A 22,751-nucleotide genomic window follows, 5' to 3' on the forward strand; every position below is an offset into this window, starting at 1 on the left:
TTATTTAATTTTCTAACCCTTCCCTGATTATTATTGTTCGGATTTTTTTCTACGCACAAAAAATTTGCCTAGCAGTTGTCATTTAATGTAACGTAATGTTCGTTCAATTTTTGTTGTTGTTCCATATGATTTATTGGCCTGTTATTGAGCGCAGCAACTCTTATCACCAGATTACGGGCAGATAGATATACACATAAGTGGAGAGCAAGTTGGATTTGGGTGGGGGAAGGAGGCGGGAAGGGACATTTCTAACACAAATTTGGGGTTCTCTATCTCTTTCTCTTTTGCTCTCTATCTCTTTTCTTGTCTTTAAGGTGTTCATTAGAACACTTTCTACCAACAACCCTATCATACGCACGCTTCTTTCTCGCTCGCTCTGCCCGGTTTGCGAAAGAAAGCGCGTAAAACCCCATCGAAGGAAGCCTTTGGGCAGATGGTTTTTTGATTGGTTATGATGCTTTCGTCGCTAGTAAACACAACACACAGTAGAGAGTTCACACACCGACGCCGCATACGCTTACTCTCGCCTTAATCTCGCATTTGCACTATCTAATGTGTGATGTGGCACAGCATCACCACCTCACTTATAACTTATCCTTTCCGGCCGATGCCCTCGATAATCCTATCCTATTCATCCTTACACATTCTCACTTTGCTTTTCTCACTCTGCACTCGAAGGTTACATTCCATTCCGGGGAAAAACCATGAATCGATATTTATCCTGGGCAATGTAAACCAGCATCATGATAAGGAAAGAAAAAAAGGGTTTCATCTTTATACCAGATATGTACCAGTGTGTATTGTGCAAGTACGATAGTAACAAACAATAGAAAAGATAAGCTAAGCTGTTGATTTGTGCAATAGTTACAATCTTTGTGAGATTTAAACTTAAAATTTCCACAGTCGAGTATTGTAACCGAACGCTTTTTTTTGTTGGTGTGCAACCTCTGCTCGTCCATATAACATATTTCATTTAACTACAATTTCACATCCATCGTAATCATAACTTCGTATCCCATTCCGTATCCCAAGAGCGCCCCAATCGGGGACCTTGTTTTGGCATCCATTTCCATATGCGCGCTGTGGCCGTGGTGGTGTTTTTTGACCAACTTTCCCTACTACGACTGTCTACTATATAAATGCTTATAATGTGTCTCCCTTTCTACGGCATCAGAGAAATACATGTAATACATTCTAGATCAGATCAGAAACACACGTCCTTCACCACGTACCTGATTTTGTGGTTCGAAAAAACGGGGTTCAGGCATGTATGCGCTTTAGCGCTAAACCACATCTACATGAGCTTCCACCGATACACACGGACTGTCTTTGAGTCCCCCATTCCGGACGAATCAAACGGGAAACAAGAAGCTCGAGGAAAAATCAGCAATACGAGAGTCGAATAGAGTGGGAAGGAAGGACACACACACACACAAAGAACCATCTTAAACCGAAGGTTTTTCCGTCTTCGAGCGTGTTTTGGTGGCTTTTTCCGGTTTCTTCGTGCGAGGCAGCGTCGTACAGCTGGCCGACATCTTTTCCTGTGAAGCAAAAAGAAGAGCAGTGTAAGTTTCTGTTTGTGATTTATGTTACTAATAAAATGATATGCAATGGATCAAGGGATTGAAGTAATGAGAAGACCTTACAATATTAATATCCACAAACACACACTCACGGAGCGAGAGAGAGCGAACATGGAACAAACAGATGGAGGATGATGGCAAGACACATTCTCATGCACTTTTTGTATCACTTTTGTGCGTAATCCATTTCCTGGAGATTTTTTATCGAACACGTTTATCGAAGCGAATTAGAGCGAGACACATTAGTAACACGACTATCTATATTACGCACAGATCATACACGTCTATAGACACAGCTTCAACAATTTAGTTCACTAATTCATTAATTAAAATTTGACATTATTTAATTCGATTCTCATGCCACTGATGGGGCCACAAAAAATCATACTGTTTGAATTCTGAATAATCTGAACCGCTCGTATCGGGCAACCGTCTCGTACTCGCATAAGGCTCTGCATGGTGAAACAACTTAACAGGACTCTATCTCTTTCTCTCTTGTTGGCCTAACGACCTCTCTTAGGTTATGCCTGCCATTTTTTGGCTTAATGGACTTTAGGATAACGTCGTACTTGGATAGTCAGTCCTCACTAATGGGGGAACGGTCTGGTTAATATTTGAGGCTGGCGGTTCTGGCTTATGAAGACCGGTGCCGTGATGTCCTCCACCAACTTTACTAGGTCAATTAATGTTGGAACCATACTCTTATTTGACAGCAAAATGTAGCTTTTAAGCATATAGCAGCTTTTTTGCTCTTTAGCAGCTGAATAGCAAACATAGCTTCCTTTCAATAATTTCTCATCAGATATTTCACACATACCTGGCGGCACAGGACCTGGCGTATTTTATGGTGGATTTTCCCGAGAGCTACATAAGACAAAGATCAATTCTAAGCAACCCCGTAGAAACAGTTCCAGTTACATTCCAATCACAAACCACGCGGTCGAAAAACGAGAAGCAAAATCAAACTATGATCATTATTAATGTAATGAAAACAAACAAAAACCAAACACACGAAATGAAAACAGATGAACAAAAGCGTCAATACAAACAAACAAAAAACCATACCAAACGAATCCGACATTTTTCCTAACCTTGAATCGTTCGCAATTTAAAAACGCAAACGATAAAACCGTTTGGTGCATCGCCGCCGCCAATGGTTTCCTGTCACGCAACACTCGGGGCATTAAATTTCGGTCTCTTTGGGATGTCCGGCAGCAGCCGAGAGCTGCTGGTGTGCCGATTCGTTCGAACGGCTCGCCGTTGCTGATGCTTCACCGTGCCCCTTAAACATGCCGGTCAGGGAGCTCATGAACTTTTTCGGCTTAGATTTTTCCGACCCAGCGGACGGTGCCGGAGGGATCGGTGTACGAGAGATCGACGTTGCCCTTTTTTCGCCGGCTAGCTGTGGCTTTGATCGTGTTGCAACAGCAGGAGCAACGGTTGGGGAAGGCTTGGGCGGTTCTCGGATAACGATCATTTCCGGTGTTGGTGGAACGGGCGGTGCCTTGCGCTGTTTGCCAAAGGACGGATGCTTTTTGGCCTGCACGGACGGTGTACCATCGAGAGCGAGATTAATAACGCTACCGGTGCTACCTTCGGACACGGCAAGAGACGAGCTGGAGGAAGTTAAGTTGGAGTTAGACGACGCAGCCACCAGAAGGTTGGACGATTCCGGGGATGGGATTACATCCTTGTCGGCTGGTTCTTCCTCTCCAACTGTTAGATTTGGTGGCTCCTTTTCCTCAATTACGGAAGGTATTTCAACCGTTTCTTGCACTGTTTGCGATTCCGTTTCCACATCCGGCTGGACGCTGGATCCATTTACTGCTACTTCCTCCATCTTGGTAACACTTTCCAGTAGTTCTACATTCTCTTCCATAGGCTTTTCCATCACAACAGCAGTATCATTCGATTGCTGCTCGGTGTGATCGTGAGCAGTGGATGTGGCTGCCGGTTCTTGCACTTCTACTGCTGGTTCGGTTATGCTTTCCACCTCCAAGAACTCATCATTCTCGTTTGAGGAAACTGATATCGTATCCAGAAAGGTGTCTTCCATAGCTGAAAGATCGTCTTGCACTGGTTCCGTTTTGATGTCAGTCTCTTCCGATAGTGGCGGAATAGGTTCGCTACTAACTCCTACCTGTTCATCTTGCTTCACAGAAGCATCTTCGGGCTGTACCTCGGAAAGTCGTTCAATTTCGGGTTCGGTTTCCGTCTTACTGCTTGCTGAGTCCATCTTAGCACTTTCAGGTGCCATTCCCTTCTCTCGCTTTTGTTGCTCCTCCATCCAGGCTAGGAACAGTTTGTATTTATCGTTCATCTCCGTCGGTACACCACCACCCATGCGTTCTATGGGCTGCGTAGCACTGGAATAGATTGGTGCACCAAATGCCGTTTCCGTTTCCGGTGTATGTCCCGCTTGGGTTATCGCTGGCAGTGAGCTAACACTACCGGCATGCACCTCGTAGATGCTAGCCCGCTGTGGAAGTGAATCAACCGAACGATTGTTGCCCACGTGGTTACCAGCAGCATAGTAAAGGTCCTGCTCATCATAAAACATACCGGCCCCGTACTCATCCTACGGTAGGAAATGTTTGAAACAAAGTCACGCGGTACAATTAAGGGAAAACAATCAAAATTAAACCAAAATAAGTAAAGTAATAATGGGATCTCATTTTTTCTTCTAGATTTGCAATTAAAACCAGTTGAGGATTTAAAATCTAACGAGTTTTCATTCGACGATCATGCCACCTGTTGTGGCTAATGGTCCTCCACAATATCTGTTACTAGTTTCCGCTGGCCGAGTGAAAGAGGCGGACAATATGAAGCATTCAATGACCGGCGGTTCCGAAAGCCCAACAGCGTGACACTATCGAGGAATGCATGAAAGGATGGTGAGGAAAATCAGGAAAAAAACGCCGATAGCCTTATACTTTCACACTTTTGGACCAAAGGTTCGATCAAAACTCCAAGGAGGACATCAAGAGCTTTCGTTGTGCACACACCGCAGCAGACACGTTTAGAAGGATTATCAAGGATTTCCGCCATCACCAAAAGGCCTGCCCCGAAGGCAGAATAGATCTGCTAGACGGATTGTTGGATTACAGCTTTTCATCTAAAGATTCCACAAAACCCCAGAAGACCTGCCATCAATCCCCACAGTCCTACTACTTACTGGCGGAATTAGTCCTATTCATTTCTTTTAGCTGTACTCTTCTAGCCTAGAATGTTTAATATGAGACATGCACTATACGGTACTTACTTCTCGCGTTTTCGATTTCAGTCTCGGGCGTGCCGTGTTGCTCATCGAAGCCGTTCGGCTCAGCCCTGGTTCGGCGCTCGAGTAACCGGAGCTTATATCATCGGACGAACGAATGTAGCTAAAATTGAAACGTTCACGAGGCAATTAAACATTTTCCCCTTTACCTCAACACACGCACTCAAACTCACTTGTACGGTGGCGCTGCAGCCGCATGATACGGTGCACCGGCAATTTCCACCTCGGGAAAGTACATCTCCATCTGACGGCTGCCGGACGACGATCGGGAACTCTTGGAACGTAGCACGCGCTGCGGCCGGTTGACAATCTCGTCAACCTCCTCCTGCGTCCGCTGGGTGTCCGGCTCGGAGAGATCGCTCAGGCTGTAGCTCTTGCGCAACGTTTGCACCAATCCGCCTCCACCCTGTGGGAAAAGGGGAGCAAGCAAATCAACACCCAAACGCCCAGATAAATCAACAGCCGCATTACAACGGCGGAACCATATGTCTTGTTTGACTTTGGAGTTTGGCTGATTTGTGAATTGTTGCAGTTGCAGTTAGAAACTTGCTGTAAAATTTACAACTTCTGTGCATTGTGTGGCTAATGAGTGTGGCAGTCGTGCGTACATTGATGACATGAACTATTAGCAACAAAAAAAGTCTAACAGAATTTAAAAGAATGAAACAAAATTCAAAATAAGATACATACCGGAAGATTAGATCGACCGAGAACCGAAGCTTATAACAACACGCACGCACACACACACACACTTTAACTCAACAGCGCAAAACAAGCTCAGTCTGCAGTTGAAGCGCGCTAGGCATTTGGCGGCGTTATGTGTGATGTACTAAATGGACCCTCGTATCGTATTGGTATCGTTTATCGCTTTATTAAAATTCAGGCTCTTTTTCACTTGATTCGTTATTAAGCTACTTAACTTCACTACTTTGAGCTTGCTAACCATCGTCGCTATCGACGGTCACTATTCTTGTTCATACTTCCGATCGCTGCTAAAAGGTGTAAACTATTGCTGTGTCTAAATTTCCCTTCCAGTAGTATTGAGTTGTGCTGTTCAAACCACAATGTGCGTGTCTTCTATTCATTCTAAAATTATTAAAGATTTCAAACACTTCCATTATCTCCTTCAACTAATGTTTTTTTTTTCTTTTTTATCAATCTGGCAGTTATGAGAGATCTGCACGGGTTCCTTAAAAAAATCCTCAACACTGTTATTTGGCTACCTGCTCCTTATCCTGGTCCTGATCTACCTAGCCACCTAATCTAGAATGAATAGTCGTATGGTTCAGTCGTATCATTACCGGCATTGCTATACTATCGAAACCTACACAAACCTACAGACGGACACATTTTCTACAACAGAACAAGACTAACCAGAACGCAATGCTCGTGTGTAATATCCCTTTTGGCATCCCTAATTACGTGATTTCCCTTGCTCCATTTGGGCAATTTTACCGATGGCTGTTTTAATATGGTTTAATAAGCAAGCAACATCGCACAACACAGAAAGCAAATGCACGGAACAAGCAAGCTTGCAGCACCTTACTATATCTCGTCCCTCTGCCCCGTTTGGCTATTGGTAATTGTATATTACTTTAAATGGTGATTCGTTTTACGTTATAAAAAGAAAACCTAAGAATCGTTTGATTTGAGCGTCAGATTCAGAAGCGGTTCAGTTGGTACGTGCTGCAATAGAAGAGGTAGAGATAGAGATAGACGGAGAACAACATTGGGCGTTGTGCCGCGTGCGCAAATAGACGGACAAGATAATTAACAAGGAAAAATACGTATTTTTTTAAAGATAATTATTAATAGACGCACCATGCGTTAGTGTTAGAAAAGCGCATTCGAAACGAACTCAACCCTCTCGAATAGGAATCGATCTGAGTGGTTAGCACATTCAACAGAACCGTCCTACCTAATCTCACTCGATCGTCAAAAGATCGCTTACAAAAAAAAACATCAAAAAGATAAGGTTTGGTCCTTTTTTGGTTGCTTCGTGCTTCCTTTCATTTACCCTGAGTTAAAGAGTTCGAGTCCGCGTCCTATGGGTAACAATGTATTTCCCTGCCACGAAGGACGTCTGAGATTAGTGCCACGATCGTGTTTACTCCACATCCATCCCGACGCTGTCCACCTCGGCGGTGGTGGCGCTCGCTTTCCGACGTCCTCCCGGTGCTGCTCTGGTACCGCCGCCCGTTGCCTTTGCAGTGGTTCCCGCTCCCTTGACAGTCTTTTTGGCCCGTCCCGTGTCTTTGGCGGTGGGCTTTCCCTTCCCTGTTGCAGCCGAAGAACGGGACGCACCACTTTCCGTACCGTCTGACTCTTCGCCCGCACTAACGGACGTGATAGCACGCGTCCGACCCCGAATCCGGCCCGTATTGGTGGAGGTCGTGGCTGTGGTGCCCAGTATAAGGTCCGTCTCCGTAGCTAAAAACCGTTCCTCATCCTCACTGTCCATCTCGTAGATGACAGCATGCTGTTGGAGTCCGGCGGCCGCTCTTGCACGTGTCATACTACGGCTCGTCGTTGATCGTGTAAGACCATGCTGCTGTCCACCTCGGTTCAGAGCCGAATCAACCGATTGCGATCGTCGAACGCGTCCAGCAGCGCTTGTCGTTGATGTGCCGTACTGCTGCTGCTGTTCCTCTGCCTCGATGGCGGTTAGCGAACCGCCGTCAGCTTCATCTTCACCCGATGTGGCACCCGTGTCGCGGTAGTTAGTGGCCAAGCCATTAGTACGCATTGGGACGGATCCAGTGCTAAACGTGTCAGCGGCGGAAGCGCGGGCAGCGACTGCGGCTGCGGTCATTAGCAACGAGTTATCGGATTGACTAATGCGCATCATGCTACCGAATGGTGTTGTGTCAGTTTTAGTGCCTAAAACCTTTTTTCCGGGAAGAATTTCGGGGGGAAAGAGGGGTGGCGGATGGCGGGGAAGTGGGACAAAACCAATGAAACAAGAAAAAAACAAACAAAAAAAAGAATCGAATTTTGCGTTTGTTAATACGGTTGCGCGCGCGCGTGCATGCCTATGGTGCGCTATGGCGGTATGCGTCGTGTTGCTTTTTCCAATACAAAGGGATTTTCAATATACAACAACAACAAAATAAGCCTCATCGTGATGCATTCTGATGCATTTTGTGAGTGTTTAAAAAAGCAAAAGATGTATTCCATCCATAACCGGTTAAGCATTAGGATTAATCTTACTTAACACAACAACTAACCACGAAAAGCATGTTACGAAATGAAAAATTGCAATAGTTTTAGTACAAAATTAAAACGTTATTAATTTAAGAACAAACAAAAAACTCAAACATGACTTTATGTAAAGTGAATCGATAGCGTTAAAAACTACAATTGGACTGCTGTTGGCTGTTTCTAGACGAGAAAGCCCCAAACAGTAACAACACGCTTCCTTGTTTGCACACTCGCTTTAACAAACAGTAACAAAAAGGGTAGCAACAGTTCACTTTGTTCCACTTTCGGACCTTATAAAGTATATTGAATGCTACCATTTTCGAACTGTTTGCCGGTTAATTCCCAAACGTCCGCCCCAACACCCACCTTGATGGCCGTCTGCATGATAACATTGGTGGCATAGTTGACACCCTTCGAGCCCAGCTGCAGCACGGCGGTGTAACCCTTCTCTTTGGCTTGATTGATGTAGTCATCGATTTCCTGGCGTAAAGATAAGAGAAAGTGTGTGAATTTTTTTTAACGATTTTCATTAAGAGGTGCATTAAAAGGTCATAAGTAATCTTATCAAGCTTGTCAGAATGGTAATGACCAACAACACTTGTCATTTAAAGATGGATGAAAATGCCAAGACCTAGGGCAAAAGGTCTTTCATTTTCAAATTAATTAAATTAAATTCATCAAATTATTACTGAGGTATAGGATAGCGAATCGATGCCTTGTGATTGGAATCTTGGTATCATCTATCCCATATTCAAGAAGGGAGAGTGCAGTAATTACAGGGGTATTACGGTGTTGAATACAAGACCTTCTCCCTAATCTTACAAGATCGACTTGTCCCATTCGTCGACGAGATAGTCGGAAACTATCAGAGAGGATTCCAAAACGGAAAATCTACCACTGACCAGATCTTCACGATGCGGCAAATCTTGGAGAAGATGGCGGAGCAGCAGCTCCACTACTACCATCTCTTCATTGATTTTAAAGCCGCATATGACACAGCATAGCCAGGGTAAAGCTGTATGACGCAATGAGCTCTTTTGGAATCCCGGCCAAGTTTACCTCAGGCTTGTAAGAATGACAATGGCCAACATCACATGCCAGGTGAAGGTAGATGGAAAATTCTCAGGGCTACCCTTTGCTTCCACCAAGGGCTTGCGCCAGGGAGATAGGCTTGCCTGTCTCCTTTTAAACCTAGCGCTAGACTCGGAGGTGAAAACTTCGGGGACCACCTTCTATAAGTCAATCCAGATCCTGGCATACGCTGATGACATAGACATCATTGGTTTGAGGCTCTCCTATGTAGCTTAAGAAGCTTATCAAAGGATCGAACGTGCGGCACAGAACCTCGGGTTGGAGATTAACGAGACGAAAGACGAATTGTTAGCCGCGGCCCTGCTAACAAACACTGATTTACGTAGGGCTGATGTACAGATAGGTGATCGAACCTTCGAAGTCGTCCAAAACTTCTCCTATCTGGGGTCAAAAGTCATCACCGACAACAACGCTGATGTTGAGTTACGCGCAAGGGTGCTGGCTGCCAACCGGTCATACTACAGCCTGAGGAAACTCCTCCACTCTGAATGCCTGTCGCGACGGACGAAGCTGGGATTGTACAGAACATTTATAGTCCCAGTACTCACATACGCCTCTGAGACATGGACTCTGTCCAAAACTGACGAAGCCCTCTTAGCCGCGTTCGAGAGGAAGATGCTCAGAAGGATTTTTGGCCCCGTATGTGTGGAAGGACAATGGAGGAGCCGCTACAATGACGAGCTCTACGAGCTGTACGATGGTCTTACGTACGTAAGGAAGTACGAAATCCTAACACCAAGATAATTCAATGTAATTTATGACGACCATTTGCTTTAATCATTCTATGTCTATACCTATTTCCACTAGTGTATCCATGGTACCCTAGCCGTGATTAAAATCCTAACGCCTAATTTAAATGAGCAAACACAATAAGCCAACTGCCAACTCACCTGTTCCCGGCGTGTCAACATCGGGTGGACAAACTTGCGGTAAAGGGTCGAGCTTCCACGGGTAGCTGGTGACAGCAGCCACAGGACGACGATCACCTTAATTTCGTAATAGAACGGAAACCAGGACAGCAGTATGTCGGTGAACGTTTCGATGAAGGTGAAGAAGGCGAACACAATCCAGTACATCATCCATTTGACCTGCAACAAGAAACAATTGAGTGGTTATCGCTCGATGTGACCACCAAAACCGTGATACTTCACGAACAGCGTACTTACATACTCCTTGACGTTCTTGGTTCGCACCGCCTTGTACGAGGCGTAGGCCGGGTACAGCGTGCCGAACAGTAGTCTGAAACCGGGAAACAATATATTCGAACCGATCGCGCGCGGACAGAAGAAGATGGCGACGAGCGAGCAAAGCCCCATGCCGGTGACGGACATCCGGGGAAACGGGATCCGGGACAGCATCTGCAGTATGGCACCGAAGCGTGTCAGCGAGCTGGCAACCTGTTCCTTGTTTAATGGCGCTTCTTCCACCTCCTCGAGAAGCGCACTGTCACCGTAACGTGGCTGCTGCTGCTGATAGAACCGTCCTCCGGTGGGAGGCATGCGTGGCCCAACGTCGAACGTTTCATCGTAATAATCGGACTCGTTCAACGAGGATAGCGAACCATTTTGATAATAAACTCCGCCGGGATGGCGCTGCCGAAACCGACGTTCGTCCATCCTGCCTGGGCGTACACTATCCGCTCCGTCACTCAGAGAGGCTGTATCGTGGTACTGCGACTCGTACGCTCGACGACGCGTTTGCCCCAGTGGCGGAGAATGAGTCGGCGAACAATGGTACGAGGTTCGTGGCGATCCACCGTACGGTCGGTAGGACGACGCTTCGTAGCTTTCCGTACCCGGGACGACGAATCCCGGCCGGGGTGAAGCCGATAGTTCTGGCAGCAGTCCTCTATTTATAGGATAGTTGCGTACCTCGAACTTGCTTATTAGATCGCTGACATTGTTAAGGCCGTCCTGGGTCTGAGGGATGTAGCAGGGTGACTGCTGTTCGACCCGTTGCGATTTTCTGTACATGGCAGTGCGCGATAAAAAAAAACGGGGAAACTTGGTTCACATTTACTCCTCTAGCCGGTTGTTGGATAATTCTTCTAACCGCGGGTTTTGTTTCAAACAATTTTTCAAAAACCTCAATCACTAACAAACTAGCGGTAAGCAACACAGGCTAAGCCGTCCCGTTTGTGGAGCCTGAGAAGAGAGAAAGCATGATGGAACGCTGCACCGATCCATAAACGGGGCACAGCCAAATGCAGTTAAATAGAAGCAACACACGCTGTTGGCGACCGAAAAATGTAGGCCAAAATCTTGCACCGCCAGCCGGTTGCCAAATTAGAACTAGAACACAGTGTCGTCGTCGTCGTCGTGGTTGGCGTGGTCGTGGACGTTGAAGTCAAGCGAAAACGTCCTACCACTACTTTTGGCACGTCGCCGCACCATCGTCTGGCGTCGAGACGCAATGAATGCAATGTAAGGAATGGTCGTGTCTCACCGGGGCGACTGTACGAACGTTTGAGTATTACGATCGTGGTTGTCCCTGCCCGATGCCGCTCAAGATGATCACCAAATTGATCGTGAAAGTGAATGTGATTGAGCAATGCGCGCGGCGTCTCGGTTAGTGTGTGTATTTTGGACAGCCGGTAAGGATTTAATTTGAAAAATGACATACATTTAACACAAATGTAAATGAACTTGATGGAGGAATGAGAAAAAGGGGATCCGTCTACAAAAGTTTAACATTATCTATAAATTTTAATCGTTTTATATGTGAGAGAGTCTCAGTATGATAATGCCACTGTAAGAGTAAGTCCTAAAAACTAGTTTGAACGCCAACAATAACTCACACCTAACTTAATGATTTCAAATGAAGATTATTAACTTGTTTAACACAGCATATGATCTGCACACGAATAATACGCAGCCCAGAGTAATGGTCCATCGCGCAAGGATAATTAAAAATATACGCAGCAGAAAGACTTCAGAACCAAAGGAACCAGACGAGAACAACACGGACCGGCCATGGTTCAACAATTAGGAAGCACTTAATTTACTAAGCTTTTACTAAGCTGAGATGTGAAATTAGCGCCATGTATGATTGAAACAGTGAACAAGGTTGTTAACTAATATTCCAGATATAGATTAAATTTTTAGACCCAATAAATGATTTTTTTGTGAATAAATTTGGACTCTAAACTGTTTTGACTTTTGAGACAGTAATACCATGATATTAAATTAAATACTCAAAAAACGAAGAATAAATTTAAAGAGCCGAGAAAGATTGCAAGCAAATAATGATTTTAAATATGGCAGCAAAAACAAACCAAAACGCTTCTGCAATTGCATTCTGCATAATTGATTCCTCTATAAAACAGTGATAGATCTTCGTTCTAGCTGTCACTTCCTTCGTTTGCACTCCTATTTCTCGCCCAACGAGAATGCATTCCACGAGGCGAGTAGCGAGCGTCTGCTACCCTCTATTACACCTAGCAAACCATAAATACACAACTATGCACACGCATTCCCCAGTCTTTCGAGCTGGCTCTTTTGGCTGAATTGAACTGAATGCGTTATGCTGTTCCTTTCCATCGCGTTCGTCTAATTTTAGAGTCCAAACAAAAGACGGCGACGTCCTAGAGGAGCGTGCGTTGTCGGGTAAGAGATTTCCCGCACCATTCCGTCTCCCATGATTAGGCTGACGGAAAACTATCGGAAACGAGCATCGCAAGCACCGGATACATTTTGGTGCCCCTTCTTTCGTCTAACATTCGAACTGCACAGTAACTAAATACTGAGCGTCTAATTGTGAAGAGTGAGGATAAACATGTACTTCCGATTCCCAAGTTGGACGCCGCGTCACATTTTTCCTCTTGCTCCATCATAAACAATCAAACAAAATCGAACGGCAGTTAATGCTTCAACAATCACCATCACTCGCTTACTAATGGAATTATCGGTAAGATGTGAAAAATCACAACTATTTGCCCGATCGTATCACGAAGAAGACGATGATGATAAAATGTTTTGATGCATTCACCCACGCGGAGGAACAACGTTCAGCTCGAAGCATTGTCGTCTGGGGGAAGAAAAATGGCAAAAAGATCTACATGGTCGGACAGACGGACCACACCACGGCAGTTCAGTCATTCGGCGAGCGCAAATAAATGTCGTACGGTTGAAGCAGTGTGAGTCTTGCACGAAACACTTGCCGCAGAAGGAATGAGGAATGTTCTGACTTTTCTTTTACACTGAACACAGTTCATCCGCCGCACTGTGTGTTGTAACAAAAGCTATCGAGCATAATAATTCGCAGAACCGCACACACACTTATTTTTAAACTCGAACAAAATCACTCGCCAGACGACAACGGCAACGGGGACCAGCGATCACCGCATACAAGCGAACACATCCGTACCCATGTCATATTGGGACTAATCGAATTTACAATCACGGCTCTAACTGAATAATTATTTGTTCACTGCATTTATTAACTTGTTTTATGAATCAATTCTTTTTCCTCAATCACACTACCAGCACACACACAACACAATCGCCAAGAAAAAAAGCAAAGAACACTTCAAAACCGATGGCACACATCAGTGAACGAAGAAGAAAAACAAAAAGGCTCAAACCAGCGAACAAGCACGGCGGGCCAAACGTTTGCTTGAACGAAACGCGATCGTTGAGTATTCTTCGCCGGATCGTATCACAGCGTCGGAAAAACTAAATGGGAAAACCGAGGAAAACCCGGGAACAACCCCCGGGGTACATGTGGGCGAACGACCAAGAATAGTGAGCGGAATAGTGTGTGTGTGTGTGTGTGTGTGTGTGTGTGTGTGTGTGTGTGTGTGTGTGTGTGTGTGTGTGTGTGTGAGAGAGAGAGAGAGAGAGAGAGAGAGAGAGAACATGAACAAAGGAGAAACATGAAGAGAATTCAATGGCGATGTTCTCCTTCTGCGCAGGTCGGCTTGGATTGGAAAGAACGGTGAGGACCGTAAATGTATGTGCATGGGAATAAATAAACAAAGACTTTGAAAACAAAATTGGAAAAATCTTATCTCTCGATCGATATCTCTAGCAATTTGTTTTGTTCAATAAGAAAGTTGTAATAAGCAAGCATTTTAAATATTTCATTTCACTATCCCAGACACAACGTTACAATATCAAGCACATGGATGCCCATGTTGGATAGCAAGCACAAATGGACGCTTCGCGGCAATATTTAAATACTGTTTGCATTGCATTTTTATTTATAGAGTTTTGTTGCTTTCTTTGAGTTTCGTTCGACATGAATAATATCGTTTAGTGCGAACGGAAAGAGTATGGGGCGTTCCTTCAACCAACGATGCTAGGCATACGTTACATATTGATCTATTTTGTACAGAAATCGTGTTCCAAGCATAAAAATAGATGATAAACGTGCATCGTATGATGTTTTGCCTCAAGATAGCAAACAAAAGATAAAAGCGCTCAAAGTTATTTGAATGTATTTGAATATTCTATCAAGTTTTACTATCCAGGGTAAACGATGCTATCCGTATAGCGCTAATTGATTGATTTTGCGGCTTGCATTGATTTTGATTTGAGCTACGCACACATTTACTGCAACCAGTGTCGATGGAGTTCGTATGTAGTGACGAAATAAGAGATCGTTTAAACTTTAAACGAAACCAATCGGAATTCTTTCCCTAACGACAAAAAATGAGGTCAGCACCAAGGTATGTAGATATAGAAGGTAGAGTTGTTTAGAGCAAATTGACATTTCTCGACCTGACATAACAGTTCCGTGGTGATCAAGGGGAAGGGTATTGAGAAGAGTCATGGCAGCGTCGGAGGAGGCGCCGGTGGTGGTATCGCTTGCGATTTTTTGACGAAAAATGCAACCAAATATCGTCAATCTTCTGTGGAACAACATTTGATATACGAAGATGACCCATAAATTAGCGAAATTGCTCAAGGGATTGAGAATCGAGGCTGTTTGTTCATGTTTGTTGCCCATACCATATGTTTTTGTAAACAAACTCTGACATAACTCGACTAAAATGTCGCCCTGTCAAATCGATAAAAATTCACCTTCTAAATACATACACCTTGGGTCAGCACCGCTCAAGTCGTACCAGCAGGAAGAATTCACGGCATAAGAAGGATAAATGAAAGCAATTCAAGAGTAGTAGCAGCACTGAGTACGGCGATCACTTGCATGCTCGAAAATAGTTAAATCGGCGGATGATTCAACGCTTCAAACATGTGTATAATTAAAAGTACACAGCAAAAAAAGCGAAAAACCACATAGAAAATGCACGCATAATCGTGTATCATCGACAGACCGATTGCTGTGTCTCTCCTGAAATCAAAACCATTAAACGTTTTTCGCCTGCTGCTCATTTTCTTCAATCAATGATGCCACCACTCGGGCAAACCGAATATACCTCCTCTACTCAATTTTTCGACCCAAATTGTACTACATTCTTTGGAAAACGTAGAAAGAGAGTGAGAGTTTTCACCTACCATACAATCAACGAAAGCGAATCGCAATCGTTTGCTTGCGTTCGTCTTTTTGGGCTGGTACTGCTCAGCACAGATGATAATAAATGGGTTTGCGGGGAGCCCCAAGCGTTGGGAGCACTTACGCAATTTATTGAAAATATGTTTATTTTGGCATGTTCATGGAACAAGCATGGAAAACGCTCGTTACCCAACATCAACAAACGCGTCTGCTGTGTTATGTTTTGTGTACATAGATTAAGACGACCGATCGCCGCCTTTAATGTGGTCCGCCGCTTGTAAGAGAAACTCGCTGCGGATATAAATCAACTTTGAGGCGAACTTAACAGACGCTAAATGGGGTGGAAAAATAAGATACTTCAAACATGCAACGGAAAATCCAAATATTTAAGTTAATCGCTTCACCGAGTTTAAGGATGATCACAGATCTCTGCTAATTTTTTTTAAATTCTTGCCATTGAACATTTACTTAAAAAGCTGTTTGTGTCCCGATATGAAGGACTAAATGTTAATAATTTAAATAAATGATTGAACTCAGGTGAAACTTTCCCATTCAAAATACCTCTCGCGACGGTCTAAGTTGGGTCTGTATAGAACAATTTTGGCCCCCCATACGACTCTGAAACATGGACTCTGACTAAAATTGGCTAGCTCGCCTCAGATGCTCAGAAGAATGGTTGGCCCGTATGTCAGGGAGAGCAACGGAGCAGCCGCTAGAAGACGAGTTCTATGACCTGTATAGCGATCTCGCCCCGGCTGGCTGATCATGTCATGAGGATGGTTCCGGACGACCTAGTAAATTTTTTTTTTCGTCCACATAGTCCACAAAGTCCAAGTTGAGATGGAGTGACGGCTTTGACGTGTCCTTGGGAAACGCCAGGATATTGAGATATTGATCGATATCGAGGACTTCTACAGCAAGCCAAGACCAGACCGGGAAGTATCTGTAGCCTAACAAATAGTACTGAAATTAGGTCAATGGTACACTCATTAGCAAAATTAGGCCACCTAAGCTTCACCCTACTCGAGCAGTTCGTTTCTATTTCAATCCAATTAAATCCGCCCACACACCGTACACCACGTGTCAGTATTTCAACCAACATGCAACGGTATTTCCGGATTAGGTTGACTTAACTAATGACAGACACGCACCACAGTGCGGTTCTTTTACAAAAGGTGACATTTTGGTTTTTGCATGTTCAACTCCCTCCGGAAACACTCAACAGGGCCCCCCAACACGACACCAAAGCAAGTTGCCGGCCGGCAAAGATGGTGCGTCTGTCTGCTTTGTTTACAAATTGTCGTCACCGTTGAACGCTTGCCGAACGGAGGGGCCAATAAACTCGTCACCATAGTGCGTAGTTCCGTCCCGCCGACTGCTCTCACGTGCAGCTTTATCCGCTTTGACCCGTGCCGGATGGTTGCTTATTTTTCGATCCCGGGGGCCCCGCATATACAACACTGGCGAGCAGATATATAAATTAAAAATTCAGTCGCGTATGTTTACCCTATCGAACGGATTCTTTCCTTCCACTCAGTCAGTGTAGTGTGAAGGGTCTTCGTGCTACGGTAAGAGCATAAACGTTAACGCTAGCGGATGGAAATTTATACACCAGACGGTTACTTCGGATACTAACCAAACATTCTAGACAGAAACAGTAAGCAATTAATGGGTACCATTTGTTTTGGATGGATGGATGGAATATGACTAATGTTGCAACGGCTGGGATGGATCTGGGCACTGAAAGGACACGATTAGACAAAATGCATACAACCGGCAAGAAGAAAAAAGTAAAAAAGAAGAAGAATATTCCTGAGAAAAACTCCCAGACATCGTTGGAGTTTTTTTTCAAATGCGCCATCAGCCGCTTGTTTCGAGCGACTATCTAATGCTCAGTCATTGAGGGCTACGGTTCTGGAAGGTTCATTTCGATTTCTATCTTGTCTAGAATTTCCTTCTAAATTCTGATTTTGAGGCCAAGCAACGAAACGATAAAACCACCAGAGTCACGTTCTTAGAAGACTGTCAGGAGTCTGTCACCTGGCTCCCCGTAAGATGTTCTCGCATTTAACCAGATTGGAGAATAGTTTACAAAATCCTCACGATCGCTGACTTTTCCATCTGAGAAAAGTGTAGACACTTCGAAGTAATCATTAAACCAAGTTGCCCTTTTGAGTTACTCAAAGGACTATTTTGTCGTTAGAAGCTGAATATCTACGCTTGATAAACTATTTTTTTTTTTTTTTTTGTACATAAAACCCATGATCCAAACAACGATGACCAGTTTTTTTTTTTGATCATAATGACCATCGTATGAAAATTGGGTAAAATATAAAATATCAACGAATATCACACACTACACTCAACAGAGTGCTAAAGTTGATCTAAAAGCTAACTTCATATTTTTTCTTCTTTTACCCATGTACTGTATTTAAACTAATAGACTATGTTTTCCGAGCTTTTTGGCTGACGGAAGGCGCAAATCGTTACTCCTACCTACGAAACCGGCTTCGCCCTTTTCAACGACGGGGAAACAAGTTTGAAGCTTTTCTGCACCACGCACAACACGGCACGAGCCTCAAGGGTCAATCAACTGAGACACCCTTCCACCAACGCTCGCTGGCACACATGACACGCGAATGATCGTGAACTTGAAACGAAAAAGGGATTCGATCCAATCGAAACCGGAGCCAGAAACAGAATACGATCGCGCCAGAATGTCACGCACGATCGGAGCAGGAAATTATGCTACGATGTATACGATGCGGAAATGTTGCCGTAACGCTTCAAAGAGTTTGGCCCTTGAAACCGAGACCTTTGGAGATTATTGTGGCAAGTGGCTTTAAAAGGTGTGCCATCGACAAAATACGTGTCACGACCACTTTTGGGCGTAAAGTGAGCAACGTGGGAAACCGAAACAGACATCGACCTCCGTTGCGTTCGAGCTGTTCAAGCATCGATTTGGAGATTGTTGAAAGCGAATTGCACGAAACCGAATGATTTTTCGTGTTTTGGAAAAAGAAACTAAAACGAAACAAAACCCGTTTCACTCCTCCGGGGAGAATGATTGGGGAGGGTTTTTAAAATGGGAATTTTAAGGACGTTCGAGCTATGACATCATGTCTCTCTGTATAAGGAGTTGAAGTGAAACCGTAATTAATGGACATCATTTGTATCGAGCAAAGGGAAACGTTAACCGTTTTGTCAACGGATTCATCCACAATGGAATGGAAGCATAGCAGTATGTTTAACTAAAAATTATGCAGTGATCATAAACAGCCATGAAACAAAGCATAATCAAAGCCACAACATGCACTGCTAACACAAATAGATCATTCGTATCCATTGAAGCGAGTTCTGTGGTCAACGCCTCCTGCTTACCAATACCACAATGCCGGCATATGAAATCATCATCGTCCAATGGTCTCCTGCAAGTGGTCTCATTCGTTCACTTTACCAGACGAGCAAGCCGTACCCGGAGGAGCTTGTCGCCACGTCTTCAACTCTACGCCCGTGCAAAGAGTCATTTCAATTAGTGACAAATTGAACGGCCCCACATTCACCTAGAGCAGCTACAAATAAACAGACACATGCACACCTTCCTTACTGGCGATCTCGGGAGTGCTGTGCCAAGCGGACAGGTTTATCCCCAAAGACGACCTTTGAAAAATAGGTGTTCGTGTTCCAGTCTGTTGCTCATCGTGCGCATTTTGCCGACCTGATCTTGTGCCTGCCTACGCCAATATAAAGGTACCCGGTACTGTCCGGAAAGAGCCGTGGAAGGTTACGCGAAGATTCTGCTACAAAGAATCTTCCACATACACACACACAAATGGTTCGTAAACCCGGTACGAACTTGACTTGCGCTCAAGGTGCCGTAACGAACGATTAACTTCCTCCACGTCTAGTTGGAGGCCCCTCCGAAGGGGCCATCATCTTATTCATATGTTTACCGCCATAATCAGCTGATGGAACAACATCGATATGCTTTGTAGCGAACATACGCGAGCAGGATGTAGTGCGAACCACTAGACGAACTCAACAGGGTGTAAGGAACTGGCGCTCGCGAAGGTGATTCAACAAATCCACCTCGTCTGAGCATCCCTTCTCTTGCTCAGCATAACCAGCCTCCAACCGGGGCTCACGGAACAAAGAAGACGCGAATGAGACGCCAGCGAAGGAAAGCGAAAATCAATAATGAACTCGTTTTGCCCGTAAACGGTAGAAGCCTTGGTAGAAGGAACGTTTTGTGTTGTGTTGCGTGCTTTACACCGCACTATTGCACTATTTTGTGCAAGACCTAGCCAAAGTCAGCTGTACAACAAACATGGGTACGGAATCCTGAGTCAATGTTTTCCTCGTTCCGATATGGCGTTGAAGGAATCGTATTACCTGCCTGAGTACATTTTAGTTGGAAAAGTTACAAACGTATAAACTAAACTGCCATTAGATGTGTGATAAGTGATATAATAGATCGGTTGGTAATTTTAATGTAAATTAACCATTCAGCTGGTAACCAATGCAGAATTGCTATGGTCACCAGCTGACCAAACTACCAAGCAAAACCAGACCCCGGCGTCAACCAGTCTGGCCTCGATTATCATCTACTTGCAGTTTCTCGTATGAGTAGCCCTATACGAGGTGGACAATCGTACCGAGTGGCGTGTGCAATGTTTCTAATTGAAAATACAGCTTTGACCGCAACAGTCGTTGGCCCATTCTCCACCATCCTCCTATTGCGCATCAAGTACTGGCCGGCAGGCTCGGATTCGCTATCGGAGTGATCTTTCTACTTTTGATGTTAAATATTTCCGATCGTTTCTAAACAACCGCGATCAACGTTGTGGCGGGGGAGAAAAATAAATTCCAGCCGCCTCATCGAGTGCTTTATGTTTGTGCCGTTAACAGCATCGCAGTAGTCATTGTACCGGGTGCTGATTTTATTCAGCAGTAGCGTCAAGGCAATCGGCGTGACATATTCTTATACAATGATGCTGGTCTCTAAAAGTAAAAAAAATCATTGCGTACTTCATACAAAAGGTACTGTAATTTTGTGTCATTTTAAATGCTTGCTTCTTGTTTTGGCCCCACACACACGATCGCTATGCAGTTTTTGTGTGAAGAACCAACAACAACAACAACAACATCCAGTGACAAAACAAAGCAAAAGGGTTCCCCCTCTTTATCTCCCCAACAGTTGCACCTGGCAACCGTCATAATAAACCGATCAGAACTCTACCACCGTACTGGGCCATTTCCATCAACTTTCCCGACCGACCGTATAACGTAAAAAAGGGCAGTGTGTTTAAAGTAAAAACCCGCACAAAAAACAGTACGCGCGCGGTTTTGGTTTTTGCTCTCTGTACCGTTCCAGTCAGGTAGGCGTAGGCTGCCGAATGTAACGACGAATTACATCACGGCGATGGGCACACGCATGAATATAAGGGCATTTACGGTTCTTTTCAACGTGTTGTTAATTTTGTGCCAGCAATGCGTGACGAACGCGCACGCCGCTGGTCCTTTACCATGCGTGATATGCAATTGAAAAACTGTGTTTCCCTAGAGACAAAGTCCCATAAATAATTTAAAAAGAGTTTTATAAAACTCATACGCTTTACGAACGTGTTTGTGCCATTTGCGTTGTGCTTTGGATGAGTTTTGAACAGCTGAGCTTCAGGATGCGATGATTAACGATTTTTTTTCTTTTCAGTCTTACTCTCATTCGCTCTCACTCTCGCTCTCTCTCGCAGCTTCTTTTACATCTCCTAGATAATCATTGCGGGACGTTGGACAATCACAGGTTGCTGCACAAGGATCGATTTTTCGGCTGCCCAGCCAGGTTCACGATGACTAACACCCATTCGCAGCAGTCTCCTTCGGTGCCATACTGCATATCTGTCGAGCCGTGCGCGTACTCTCCCCGTATAAGGAGTTCCACTTTTGCAAAGGACGAACCGCGCGATGGTTCGGGCTCGGTTTGGTTGCTTTGCTCGCACGTCGTAGGACCTTGAGAAGCGGAGGTGCAAGGGCGCCCAACGAAATGGACGGCCAGATGCATTCCCGCATTTTATGCAATCACACACACACACACACTTATTCTTATAAAATTACACTCACATCACCAAACGCGAAACTATTGCACTGATCATGTTTGCAGCTTTAACGACGGTGCCTCATGGATGCGCCTTCAGCAGAAGGATGTGTGATGCGATTTTTGCACACCCGGATCAATATTCGCACCGCCACCGCTGTCGTCGTTGTTGTCAACGATCGTCACAAATTTCACGTTATTTTCAAACACGCAACAGAGAGCAGTGTGTAGCTGCACGCACTCACGATTCACGCCAATCCGTCCACCTTCCGGAAGATGGACAAGAATGGAGCAAGACACGCACAAGAAAAACACAAACAAACAAACAAAAGCACACGGATTCACGGTTAAATTTTTGTTGCGTTCGCTAGCGACGGACGAACGAACGCGTTTGAGCGCGCATGAACAAACTGGCAAACTGGATGCGATGGGATTTTTTTTTGCCTTTCGTTCGTTGACGTATGAAAAATCAAAACAGATTTGACGCCAACCGTTTACTACTTCTAGTTGAGAAGTTTCCAGTACTGGTGCAGCATGTGTTGTCGCAGACATGCACATTCCTAGTCCTGCAATAATTGTTACCTTTGTCGATAATCGGTTTTAACGATTTTATAGGCACTTATTGGCTTAATAAAAAGCTCTTTTCAGTGTTTTGTACAATCATTAATCAGTTTAGATCTCTTTTTAAGAACAAAATAACCACAAAAAGCATTTCGACATGCAATTAACCCTTGTGGTTATTCACATAGAAATTAACACACAGACTCCTTACGTCGCTGTTGACCAAAACTTTGCTATTTATGAACCTTAAATATATCCTAATTCTAGTTCCCACAGGACGTTTCCAGTTCCACCAAGCGCCTGTGCAGCAAATCTGCATTTAAACGATGCATACACAGGTACTGACCGTTCAGAAACAGCACCGGGATGTCGTACCGGTACAGCCGTAGAAACCGGATGTTTTCTTTGCGCGTTATGTCGACTTTCTGCAGGATGTACCGGCCGGAAAATTGCGCCTCGAGCTGCTCAACTAGCTCATCGCAGAGCGTAC

General features: G+C 44.6%; 1 protein-coding gene across 3 annotated transcripts; it reads right to left on the reverse strand.

The window, feature by feature from the left end:
- Positions 1-102: 102 nt before the first annotated feature.
- LOC118504187 (actin cytoskeleton-regulatory complex protein PAN1-like) lies at positions 103-22,154 on the reverse strand. Of its 3 annotated transcripts, none has more exons than XM_036038361.1 (8): positions 21,727-22,154; positions 10,320-10,392; positions 10,044-10,241; positions 8,428-8,541; positions 5,034-5,266; positions 4,846-4,963; positions 2,675-4,161; positions 103-1,541 (listed from the first exon to the last, which is right to left on the reverse strand). In XM_036038361.1, exons 1-7 carry the CDS (start codon positions 21,756-21,758, stop codon positions 2,767-2,769), a joined length of 2,163 nt encoding a protein of 720 aa, XP_035894254.1. In that variant the 5' UTR covers positions 21,759-22,154; the 3' UTR covers positions 103-1,541; positions 2,675-2,766. The 3 variants fall into 3 exon arrangements, with proteins under 3 accessions (XP_035894254.1, XP_035894253.1, XP_035894255.1); XM_036038360.1 differs by lacking the exon at positions 21,727-22,154 and adding an exon at positions 12,428-13,897 and having other exon boundaries at positions 10,320-11,118; XM_036038362.1 differs by lacking the exon at positions 103-1,541 and having other exon boundaries at positions 2,674-4,161.
- Positions 22,155-22,751: the final 597 nt, after the last annotated feature.

Source organism: Anopheles stephensi, chromosome 2 (assembly GCF_013141755.1).
Source record: "Anopheles stephensi strain Indian chromosome 2, UCI_ANSTEP_V1.0, whole genome shotgun sequence".
Lineage (NCBI taxonomy): Eukaryota > Metazoa > Arthropoda > Insecta > Diptera > Culicidae > Anopheles > Anopheles stephensi.

Excerpts from the sequence above, each read along its gene's own strand:
- LOC118504187 (XM_036038360.1), bottom strand. The coding sequence starts at position 10,769 with ATGGACGAACGTCGGTTTCGGCAGCGCCATCCCGGCGGAGTTTATTAT. Across the intron at positions 10,242-10,319 it reads CCAAGAACGTCAAGGAGTAT|GTCAAATGGATGATGTACTG; the intron begins GTAAGTACGCTG and ends TTCTTGTTGCAG. Across the intron at positions 8,542-10,043 it reads TGTTGACACGCCGGGAACAG|GAAATCGATGACTACATCAA; the intron begins GTGAGTTGGCAG and ends TCTTTACGCCAG.